General features: G+C 45.7%; 1 protein-coding gene across 2 annotated transcripts in view; it reads left to right on the top strand.

Moving 5' to 3' along the window:
• Window positions 1-294: 294 nt before the first annotated feature.
• The window catches only part of ankrd50 (ankyrin repeat domain 50), a 42,154-nt gene continuing 30,331 nt past the window's right edge, over window positions 295-12,117 (top strand). For both annotated transcript variants that reach the window (XM_084549848.1, XM_084549847.1), the window contains exons 1-2: window positions 295-562; window positions 1,726-2,928. In XM_084549848.1, coding sequence (XP_084405974.1) covers window positions 2,423-2,928 — 506 coding nt within the window. In that variant the 5' untranslated portion in view covers window positions 295-562; window positions 1,726-2,422. The remainder of the gene's footprint in view (window positions 563-1,725; window positions 2,929-12,117) is intronic.

The raw sequence follows: 12,117 nt of genomic DNA, 5'->3' as shown, positions 1-12,117 counted from the left end.
GGATGCTTGACTTTCCTTCGGGATCAATAAAGTATCTATCTATCTATCTATCTATCTATCTATATATATATACAATTGGTAAATACCGCAACGAATAAGATATAATAGGATAAATGACAAATGACATCCTTTATCATAATTAAATATTGGACCACCTGTTCGTACTTCACTAATGGCGACCCCCCCCTCCCAAAAAAAAAAGTTCAAAACTCCAAGTCCCACAAGGCCTTGCGCCGCCCGCTGGCGTGTGCTCTGCATGCAGTGGGAGAAATGTAGAGTGTTTGTAGGCGGAGAGTCAGTCGGCTCGGCTGTGGAGCTGTGTCGGGCAGCAGGAGGAGCCGACACCGACAGAAGAGACCGATTCAAAGAAAGACACCAACGGCGAGCGAATGCACAAAACTGGGCTTTGAATTGCTGCCGGTTGGAATTACGGTCGGACGGTTTCACGGGGAAGCGTGGACAGAAAGGGTGTTGGTTTGGTTGGTTGACCAGCGGACACGGAGACCCTCCAAAAAAAGAAAAAGGAAGAAAAAAAAAAACAGCAAAAGGAATCGGAGAAGAGGTGAGAGGAAAAGCGTTTGGGGCTGAGGGAGACGTTTGAAACTGTAGCGAAAACACTGAACCGCTCCACAATTGGCTAAATTGAAGTTGAAGGAACAGTTGTGGTGGGCTGCAGTGGCTACATTCATCTGTTTTTTTATTGTCTCTGTGAAGCTGTTAGCAGGGCTGCTTTATTATCATTATTATTAGTATTATTATTTTTATTTGATTTAACCCCCGCCCCCTCCTCATAGGTGTAAATTGTTACCCCCATGTGAAATGGGTGAGGTTTGTCTGGCCATACAAAAGACTTGTGCTGCCTTCACAGTCATCTGAAGTGAATCGGTGTCGCTGGCTCTGGTACATTTTTTTTATTTATTTTCTATTTTTTTTTGGGTCGCCTTCCGTCTCAAAGCACAACTGAGACCTTGATGCATTTGATTTGTGTCTGAGGCAGTGAGCGGATTAGAAAAAAACAAACTAAAAAGATGGAAATTTATCGCAGCCCGTGTTAAAAAAATAATAATAATTAAATAACCGTGTTATTTGGCAGCGTTTCAAAGTAACCACCAAGACTGTGTGTTTGTGTGTGTTCTTGACGAGGAGGGGGAGGTATTTTTATAGCTTAAATCAGATAAATGGCTTTAATTTTATGCCATTTTCCTCTTTTAAAGCTCCACCGTCAGTGCACACATCATATCAAAAGATTTTTTTTTCACTGTGCAGGAAAAACAAGGGGTTTGCTCTCATTTGGACTTTTTTTTTTTTTTTTTTTTAATGCCCCCTCCTCTCCATAGTTCAGGACGGATGTGGACTGTTTGGGATTTAAAGCCACATAGGAAGGAAGGGGGGGATCAGCGGATAGACTAGAGAAACTGGACGAACCCCCTGCCAAGAATTTAGTTGCAGGGCTCTCAGGCGCTGGCGTGGGTTGTTGGAGGATGAAAGCTCAGAAAAAGGAGAAAAAAAAAAAAAGCATGCCCACCTCTTGTAGCTGCAGAAACAAGAGCAGAGGCTGGAAAATATGTTTTAACAGTGGCGTGCATGCTTGTAAATGGTGTCAAAGTGTTTGCAAATGCACCCGTGTCTGCTGGCGGCCGTTTCCTCTTCTGTGATTGAAAAGCGTTAGCTGTGCACGAGCATGCATCCTGAAGCTTGATGTTAATTTGTGTCTCTGTTTTCCAGGGGGGAGAGAGAGAGAGAGAGAGTGAGAGCGAGAGCAGCCGGGCTTGCTGTGTTATTGGAGAAACTGACTCCTGCACTGGCAGCCCCCTTTTCCATGTCAATGTAATGGAAACACGCTTCTGGTCGGCGGCGTCTGAAATGCATCAGCGGAAATATATCGGTAACTCCCATGGCTAATCGTATCAAGTGGCGTCTTGAGTTTGCCAGTGGATGCGCCCAGGAGCCGGCCGCCCTGCCATGCCCAGCGCCATGCTAAGGCAACACGTTCACAACAACAAGGAGCACTCGGTTCAACCGGTGGGAAAGCTGTGGAAAAAGTTGGTGGAAAATCTATGGTGTGAGCCTCGATTTTGATTTCCCCCCTCTCTTTTTTTTTTTTTTTTTTCAACTTTTTTATTTTGACCTAGATATTCTGTAACGCGCCCGACCGAAGCCTCGGCTGCTTTTCCTGCCATCTGCTGCAGCTCTGCTACTACTTTCTGCTCAAGTGGCGTTCACCCTGGCTCCCTCTTAAACACCGGCGTCGAGGGCGGCCGCTTTCCGAGATTCGCAGCTCACAAAATGGATGTTCGAATTCACAGCCGGGCCTCTGTTGGAGTTGAAAATGTGAGGGGGTGAGGGGGGGCGCCGCACGGGATGAAGGGACCCCTATGAAGAGGAGGTGGAACAGCAGCAGCAGCAGCAGCACTAGATCAAAATGGCCCAAACCAGTTTGCTGCAGGGGAAGCGCTTTTACTGCCGGGAGTGGGTCTTCCACAAGATCCAGCATTGCCTCCAGGAGAAAACCAACAGCCTCAGCGGAGTGACCAGCACTCCCAGCAAGCAGCCCCCGCTGGCGCCCGGCGGGGGTGCGTCCAACCCCGGCACCCTCACGGCGGGATCCGCAAAGTCGGGTAGCTCCTGGGGTGTGCTGTTGGTGGGAGGGCCGGGCAGCGGGAAAACTGCACTGTGCACGGAGCTGCTGTGGCCCACGTCGGCCCAGGGCACCCACCGCGGCCTGCACCAGCAGAGCCTGGCCTTCCACTTCTGCCGGGCGGACGACTCGGACACGCTGTGCGTCGGCGGCTTCATCCGGGGCCTGGTGGCTCAGATTTGCCGCGGCGGGCTGGTGCCGGGCTACGAGGAGAAGGTGCGCGACCCGGCCGTGCAGAGCACTTTGCAGCCCGGGGAGTGCGAGAGGAACCCCACAGAGGCTTTCAAGAGGTAAGGGCACACACTCGTGAGCGTGACGGTCTTCCCGTTGTCTCGGGGGCTCCTCTGAATCTCACCACAACCAGATGATTTCGCTGATTAGCACGCGGAGATGGATAAGTAATCCATGTCGACAGGACCTCATTCTGTTGTTTAATCAATTATCAAGCAATAAAGCAACGGCAGCAGCTCCCGTCATCAGAGGATTAAGTGCTTTTCTCTGTTTTTATATTGTTATTTATTAGTTGTCATTGAATTTTTGGGTAAACAGTCAGACAAAGCGAGACGTCTGAAGGTGACATGAGGAATATTTGCGGTATTTTATAGATTCAAACATAATTCCCTGACAGATGTCTTATTTAAACACTTGCTAGTTGCAGCTCTTAACAGAATCCCATTTATTTATTTGTTTATTTTGCTGCTCCCTGTCCTTCCTGACCTCTCTTTGACAGCTTTATGGGATTATTTATTACACCTTGTGTAAAGACTTCTGCTTCCAGGTAATGGTGGAAATCTAGGAATTCGGTTTGCCTAGAAATGCAAAATGTGAAGCCGGCCCCTCCCCCTCCCTCTCTCCCAACCCTCTCCACCTCCTGACCCTCATGTACCCCTCCCCCATTTTTATTTTTTTTTCTTTTCCCCTGCTCCTCACACTCATCACATAGCTCCGCCTCAGCAGCAGCCCTCTCCACCTATTTGATGTCATTGCTTTTTGTTAGTCCCCCCCCCCACCCCCCCCTCCCGGTGTGGGATTCCGGGTGGGACCGTGCCTGCTCGGCTTCCGATTCAAGAAAGGTCAGATATTTTTAAAGCGGCGGCGGCGGCGGCCTCGGCTCAGGTGGAAGGAGCCTGCGAACCAGGCGACGTGACTCGCTGACCCGAGTGGCTGCGCCGCTGAAAGATGAAGCGGCGAGCGCACGTAAGAGGCGAAGTACAGTAAGCCTAGCGGACTCCCAGCGCCCTGCCCGGGCATGTAACACGATCAAGATGGACTGTTATTGTAGGCAGAGGCCTTAAAAGGTGCTGCACGTGACAATGTGTGTGTGTGTGAGAGCATGTAGGGCTTTTGCTTGCACGACTTGTCTGCACAGTATATAGTTTGGGATGTCTATTCAACGCAGGCTGGAATGCAGCACTGAACACACACACACACACACACACACACACACACACACACACACGCTTCTTGTCTGGCCATCTGGTGACACTTATTGCACCATCCCAGCATCACACACGCACACACACCGGGGTGAAAAAGTAGGTCAAACGTTCAGCAAGGTAAATGATTTTTTAAATGCTCACCAGAGTCAACAACTCAACCCACACTTTCTTTTAGTGTTTTTTTTTTTCTTTACACTATAAAAAATATATATATATCTAAACACGCTCGCTCTCAAGGAAGTGAGCGCTCTTCCTGTCATCTGCTCGTAATCATGCGGCCTCTTACCGACGGCTCTGACTTCAGTTTGACCCCCTCTCGGATAAAAGGCAGGTTGTGGTTGGGGACGTAAACAGAGGCTGAACCCAGCGGGGACAGACGTCTCGCTTCAGCTCTGCTCTGTGTCACGCTCGTTCCGCGAACCGACTGTAACACTCGAGGCCCCTAAATCTGCAGAAAAAGGAGAAAAGAAGAAGAAAAAAAAAAAGGCTTATTGTCGTCGTCTGTTTGGGTTCGCCGTCCAAATAAGCACTTCGGCGAAACGCCTTATCGCCGTCTCAGGTGTGAAAGCATCCCGGGCGCTGTTGTGCGCAAATAATCTTAACGGCTCCCCTGCCGCGCAAGATGCTATCTGCTTTCGGGAAGCCAAGATCGGCGGTTCGATCTGGCAGCAGCATAAAAAACAAAAAGGAGAAACAAGAGCAGGATGTGGAGTAGTGTAAAACTTTACAGTTATTCCAGCATCATGGCCACTAATTTACACCAGGAATAAAAATTCACAGAGGGGTGCTTGTTTCGATTTAACCGATTCAGGCTCTACTCCATAAAAGTTATATGAGTTTCATTCAGATAAGAGTCTCGTTTAACGCTGTGTTTTCTTTTTTTCTTTTTTTGGGGTGGGAGCTTTTGACCGCCACCCCCCACATCAACCTTCCAGCTGTGATTTTAAACCTTAAGCTAGTGAGTGAGTGCAAGAGGCCCCTGCCAAATTCTTTAGCCCAGTCAAAGACAAACAAGTCTGTTTGTTGGTAGTAATCACCAGTCATGTGTTAATACAGTGAAACTGGTTCAGACATGGGTTTACGTCCCGGCTCTGCAAGTTGATCGGCGCTCTTCTAATACGTCTTCGTGCATTATCAGCCACGATCAAAGAAGAGTTTTGCAGTTTTTGATCAGTTTCTGTGGTTGAATTTGTAAAAGCAAACAGCTTTGCTTTAAGATATGCAGTGTAACCGAGTTTTAGTAGTATTAAGAAGCAAAGTATGTCTTAACTGGAGTGATAGCTTTGAAGCGGAAGTCTCTTAAGATCTCATTTTCAGTTTCCTAGAGGTCTAAATAGCGCTGACTGTGTGAACTCTGTCTGCTGTCTGCTGGCGGAAAGATAACTGCTAGGAGACGGATCATGCATCTCCTCTTTGCGTGGCGCAGGAATGTCTCAACAGAAAGTGCAAGGATTTTAAAGTAATTTCGTAACTTTGGCTTCTCATTAGGCAACAGATTAATGCACATATTTAAACTAAAGTCTCAAAAATGACTCTTTACTGTTTGCTTGTTCAGCAGTTTGGTAAAAAAGGAGGACATCCCCCTCTGAAATCTAGTCGACGATTAGAAAAACATAAAATGGAAATTCTCAAGTGGCACTAACTGATGACCTAATCTAGCTAGCTTAATGTTTACACTTAAAGATGAATTATATTGTGTGGATGTGACCATATTGCAGCGTAGTACATATTTAAATTGGCAAAATTACAGTATTCTTAGAAACTACCACCACTAGCATGTTGTAGTTTTTGTGTTGCATATATTTTATGCTGCTGCTATTTTATAACACTTACATTTTCAGACCCGAAAAGATTGGTTGGTTGTTGGTCCAATGACAGAAAATTAATTGGCACCAATTCTGTAAACAACAATTTTCTGGTCCTTCTGACTCTCTGACAAACGGTAATCGATATAAATGAGAATATCATCTGTCAATAGGCGGATAATGAAGACAGCAATTAGCTGCGGCCTTAGTTTTAATACAATAGAACCAAAAAATATCTGCCTGAACGTTGTGATATTGATTTCAGCCCGCCTTCCTATAAAGCCCTTTTAATTTGTGCGTTACAGAAAGTAATGTGATGCATTAGGAGGACAAATGCCTGCCAGCAAAGGTCATGAGCCACAGTTCTCCAGATAAAAGGCAGTTTCACCTTTCAGCTTGCCTTTCTTCTGCTTGAAGTCGACCAGCTCCTGCCGACGTCTTGTTTCAGACAATACACTCGATACCTCTGATACATCATTGGCTGCTTGCATGGGACACATCCATTGCCATCAGTGCTGTCTTGAGTTGTGCAGTGTATCATCAAGGATTTTACTCGTAGACGAAGCCAAAACGCATTCCTCTGTCTGTATCGTTGCTCCATTAGTGTGTGTCTTAGCGCAACCAAAGGCCACGTTCATGTTTTGACTGGAGTTTCAGTCAGTTCATGAGTTTTAAACAACCAGTCAGCGCCCTGTCATCCAGCATGCCCCACTTTCTCCCTTCAGGACAAAAGAGCTGGCTTCGAATAGGTGGAATTAACCCAGTCATGTGGGTCAAACTACAGGCATCAGTTTTTTTTGTTTTTTTTTCTGCTGATGGGACAAAGCTGCCTTTTAGTGTAGGTGTGACTTTATGTGGATCTTTTGTCGGGCTGCTCTGCACCGAGCGGGGAGTTGAGTTTGAGTCGCAGCTGTTTTTACTTCTTCGAAAAGGGCACAGGCTTCAGGAATGATGAATGGCCGCGGCTTAAATTTGTGTGGAAGATCTGAACTTTTTTTGGCCACGTTTTATTTCCTCTGCGTGTCTGCGTGATGCACTGCGGAGATTTTTCTAAAAGAGGCTCGAAAAATGGTGATTTTCTGGCAGCCGCATCAAGCGTTTCTTTGTGAAACTTTGCCGGTTGCTTTGCTCCAAATAACGGTTGATAATTTGGATAAGTGGTGACATTAATCAGAGCAGAAGCACATGATTAGGTCGAACCTAGTCGTCTCAAGTTGAAGTTATGGATATTTGTTGGTCACTTTACAATAGCGGCAGGACACTCGGCTCCTGGAAATGTAGGAAACTTTGAAATACAAACCCAGAGATATAAATAAATATGAAGATTTCTTTTTTGCGAAGCTTACTGGACATCCTGTGATTTAAATGAGAGAAACCCTCAAGTGATGTGAAATTAGTGGAAAGCCGTAGCCTCATTTCGAACACAATTCTTACAGAGACACATTTCAGTCTAAACTAAAGCCAACCAGGACATTTTTTTTTATGAACTTGTGGGTTATTTTTTTCCCTTTGTGTTGACTTTTTGACTGGTGCACGCTGGGCGGCCCTGCTTATTGGGGTTAAGGGACGTTAAATGAAAGCAGCCCGGTGGCTTTCATGTGGTGCACGGCTGTGGAAAACTCGCTGCAGATTAGGGCCACATTTTAGAAACCGGGGGGGAAAGAAAAAACCCAGCTCCCCAGTGTGACGCATCAACTCCAGTTGAGCAGATGAGGAGAAACAGCAGCACTGGTGCGGCTGCAACGATGACTCAGCAATCTGATGCCGGCGTCTGTCTCCACACCATCGGCGATGTGTGTGCATTTTTGAGTGGGTTTTATTTGTCTTTGTGTGCATGCGTCTGCATACATAACTCGGCTAATTGTTATTCCACTCGATAAATAAACCCAAAGCAAGAGTTGCTGCAAGTTTACACTCATTCATGAAGGCAGGGCGACAGTTGGGGAACACAGTATTTCAGTGTGGTGTAAACTGTTCATTGTGTGTTTGTGGAGTATCAAGTCAAATCTTTACATGAGCCGGCAAACAGTCAAACACATCACCCACAGATTTCCTGAAGAGCGGGTTTTGAAGTTCAGCGTGGGCAGCACTGGCCATCGCATCTTGGCAGTGCCTGACTCCGCCCATTTTCTGTTAATGCCAAAAACTGTCCATGATTTGGAGCGTGAGAGGAGATGAATGATGTATGACTTCAAGCCTTGATATAATTTAGTGAATTAACTATGGAGATGACTTTTAAAGTGGAGCATTTTGAAGTCTTTGGGGATTGAATTTGTACTTTATTTTTCTATCCCCTTGTGCTCACAAGTTGTCAAATTTACTTAAAATGGAGCAAAACGGACAATCCTGACTTTCTGACAACTATCTGTCTCTGATTACATATACTACCGTGAGGCTTTTAACTTTTGCTAAGCACTTGTTATTAATTAATAGTTTATTAAAAGTCAGAAACGAAGCTACTCCAGCCTGTGTGTGGGTTTTGATCTCATTTGATTTATAGTAGCTTGGCTACACAAACGATTAACCCCTCAACTGTCATCACACTTTGATTCAAATACTGCTAAACCGTGATTGGCGGACGTGAATATGCGCCATCGCCTTTTTTCCATCTTAGTCACACTCGCTTCAAACCGGTGAGAAAAACCAGAGATTAAAACAGAAATGTCTCTCGGCGGAAAGTTTTACGCTTCATTCGCGAAGCCGAGAAATTGCGCGTTCCCAGCACCTTTAATCAAACATTAAGGTTTGTTTTCAGACAGTTGGCCTAAAGCTTCAGCAGCAGTGTGCTCGACTCTCCCATGCCAGAGAGCTCACACTGCTGCCCTTTGTTACCAGAAATCTGTTGAACTGAGGTAAAGCCCTGTACAAAATCCAGTCTTTGGCTGGCACAGGACAGCTCCAAGGTTTACCTGACGGTGTTGAAACCCCTTTTCAAAACGCATTTTTTGGTGCGTTGAGGCTGATGCACCCGGACACCGCCTTGTGTCCGTGCATACGTCTGTGTGCGAGCATAGCTGGAGCAGAGCAGAGTGTTAGATGGGGACGTGAGGGAGGGGGTTGGAAAGGATGAAATTTCAGATTCCTTTGACAGTATTGGATAGCTGGCCAGGAATGCACACCTCGTCTGGGTTGGGAAGAGCTTTGGGGATTTGGAATAGTTAGGCTGTGAGGAGGCATGTGTGCAGTGTGTTTACACTTTGGCAAATCATTAATAGGCAGCATTTAGAGGTAATCAGGTATGATGTTGAATAAAGAGACATTAGTTTAATGCTTATAAAAAGAATTCGGTCCTTTATGAGTCACTGGAACTGAAATATAAGGAGTTTAATAAGTTGACTCAACTCAGAAGGGCGGTTCAGTTGAGGATTGTGCCGGGGAAGATTTCAGATGGACGCCACGGTCAGATTGGGCGGACAATGTGGTCACTGTGTGTGATCAGTCCCATGACACCCTTCAGAATCCAAAATATCACAAGACTCAAAGACTTTTGGATATTAACCTCAATTTGTCACTTTAGGACATCAGGGAGGGTTGATTATGGGGAACCGTTTTGGGCAACCATTTAAAAAGAAATGGTTGTTTTTGTGTGTGTAAGCCTCTCAAATCGTTCTCTCACGAGCTCCTCACTTCCCCCTGACCAAGCAGTCTCAGACGACTGGAGGCATTCGTCTGCTTTGGGATCCAGCGCAGAATTGATTGTGCAGATCCATTAAGCCCAGATCAAATTCTTGCATCTTCCAGCATGTTTTAAAGAACGGCTGGAACAAGCACTTTTTATACTACTTATATACTTGCAGCAGCATTTGAAAGTATTTGTTTTTGGGTTGTTTTTTTTTTTTTGTCTTATGTCATCATGTGAGGTGATCTACCTTTCACAGGTTGTGGAGTTTCGGCTTACTACGAGTCAGGCTTATCGTCTTCCAGAAAAAGCTTTCGCAGCAGTGCCTCAAGGATACGCTTTACTTACAGACGTAAATGTAGTAATGAAATACATTTTCCTTTATGCAAGCAAGTACACCGCCAAGTACACCAAATTTCACAAAGTATTAACTAAGAGGCTACCTGAACAGTTAGATAATACAGCCTACAGCTGTATCAGCTGCTTATTCAGCTGCACTTTGTTACAGGTGCTTTGCTTTGATGGCACTGTACGCCGATGAGCCACAACATTAAAACCACTGACAGGAACATTGACCATCTTGTCACAATTCAGTTTTCTGCTGGGAAACTTCTGGACCTGGCATTCATTGGTGTGGATGTTACTTAGACATGTAGCACCCACCTAGACCAGACCAGACACCCCCACCCCATAGCAATGATACTCCTTGATGGCAGCAGCCATCCCCAGCAAGATGTGGCCTGACAGAGGAACATGCACAAAATCGCTTTAGGAAGGTGTTGACCTGGCCTCCAAATTCACTAGATCCCAAACTGATCAAGTATCTGTGGGATGATCCACAGAGGCCCCTCCCCTCAAAGGCCCCCCCACTAACAACATCCTGTTGCCAGACACCACATGACACCCTCAGAATGCCCATGTCCATTCTCTGATGAGTCACAACTGTTTTGGAGGCACAAGGGAGACCTAGACAATATTAGGACATAATGTGGTCATAATGTTATGCCTGATCAGTGTATGGCATGTATCAGACGATTGTGTAATACCAGTTCTCATGTTTAGTCATTGTTTGCTTACTTCATAGCACTCCATTGGGAAATATTTTTTTTAGAAATAATAAGTGAGAAAGATTAACACGGAAGCCTTAAATTGAAATAAAGGATTTAGTCTGTGATTCATCAGAATGTCAAGGTTCCTTCTTTTCTTTTGTAATATCGTCAGTTAGTTGAACTTTAGCTCAGCCTACCCTCTGTTGCAGAAGCATAACTGCTGGGCGACCAATCACACGTCATTAACTATGATCCCGTTGGGATTTCTGCATGGGAACGTCTCCACAGACGTGTCTTGCATGCGATTTCAACACTGTGCATTAGGCCCAAACCCTATTTTGTTACCTCATTTTGTTGATAAATGGCGACTTAACTGACAAAACGGATCAATCCTCTCGACTGCCACTTTAATCCAAGAACTGCTTATAAACCCAGCTCCAGCTTGGTAACTATCATAACTGTGAAATGCAGGCAGAGTAGCTTCATGCCAGAGGAGATGATAAACGCTGCACTTAATCATGTTTTTCAGCTCATTTGTGTCTAGACACGATGCAGCTTAATAAGGACTATTTTTTTTTTTAAAGAAAACGTTGCCCAATTCTCCACTCAGTCGTTTTGAACAAATGATTATAATGGCCATTTCAGTATTTTTCAAAAGTAACTAATTTACTGCTGCAGGGTTGACATGCTCAGAGGATTATCTGTTTAATGAAAGGCTCTCAGCGGCAATTAATGTAAATATGTCCGTCCACAGCTTACGTAACTGCAGCTCCGCTCCCGTGTAGCCACTCTGCATCAAACCCTTGATTTGGAGAAAAAGAAAAACAAGCTTTATTCAACGCCTACACATTTTTGCTAAAAGGATAATAAATCCTCAGGCTCGGAGTTTACGTCCAGTCGGATGAAGCTGGAGTGAGATGATAACAGATTGAGGAGAAAACGAGAGCATATGGTTGACGTGTCGGGAAGAATACAGTTAAAGTGTCTGAGCCTGGCTGTTCGGCACCAGTGACTCTTACTGTTCTCATCAGCCTGATTGCTTTGAACGGCGTGATTACAGTAATGTTATGCATAATGTAAGAATGGGAAAGAGGGAGGAAACAATCTGCAAGATAGTCGTCTGTTTCAGTTCAGATGAGCCGGTGCATGAGTCAGCTGTTCATCTCCGTGGCACCGAGATCTACCGAGTCTCCTGCAAAGACGCTGAGCAGGCTTCCTCCAAATTGACTGAATGAGGAGGACGTGAGCTCTTCGAATGAAAAGGCCTCACTGTGGTTTTTACCGATTATGCAGGAAAGCTTTGCACGTGTGTCCACTCACCTGCTACACCGTTCTTCCATTAATAGAGCGGCGTCACTGCCAGATGTGGATTCGTTTCAGCGTTTGTTCGCTGCGTCCCGGTCAGTGTTTGTGTGTGGTGGTGTTTGGGGTATGTGGCGTAGATTCCAGGCCCCGCGCCCGCTCTATAAAATGAGCCGTGTAAATTCGTAAGGCGCTGGCTCGGTGCCCGGCGCTGCCCCGTGAGCCCAGACATCTTCACTGAACGTCACACTGAAAGCTTCACTTT

This window comes from Chelon labrosus, assembly GCF_963514085.1.
Source record: "Chelon labrosus genome assembly, chromosome: 8".
In the NCBI taxonomy this organism is placed as follows: Eukaryota; Metazoa; Chordata; class Actinopteri; order Mugiliformes; family Mugilidae; genus Chelon; species Chelon labrosus.
The sequence above is the reverse complement of the archived record's forward strand: the minus strand, read 5'-3'. Positions and strand labels throughout refer to the sequence as shown.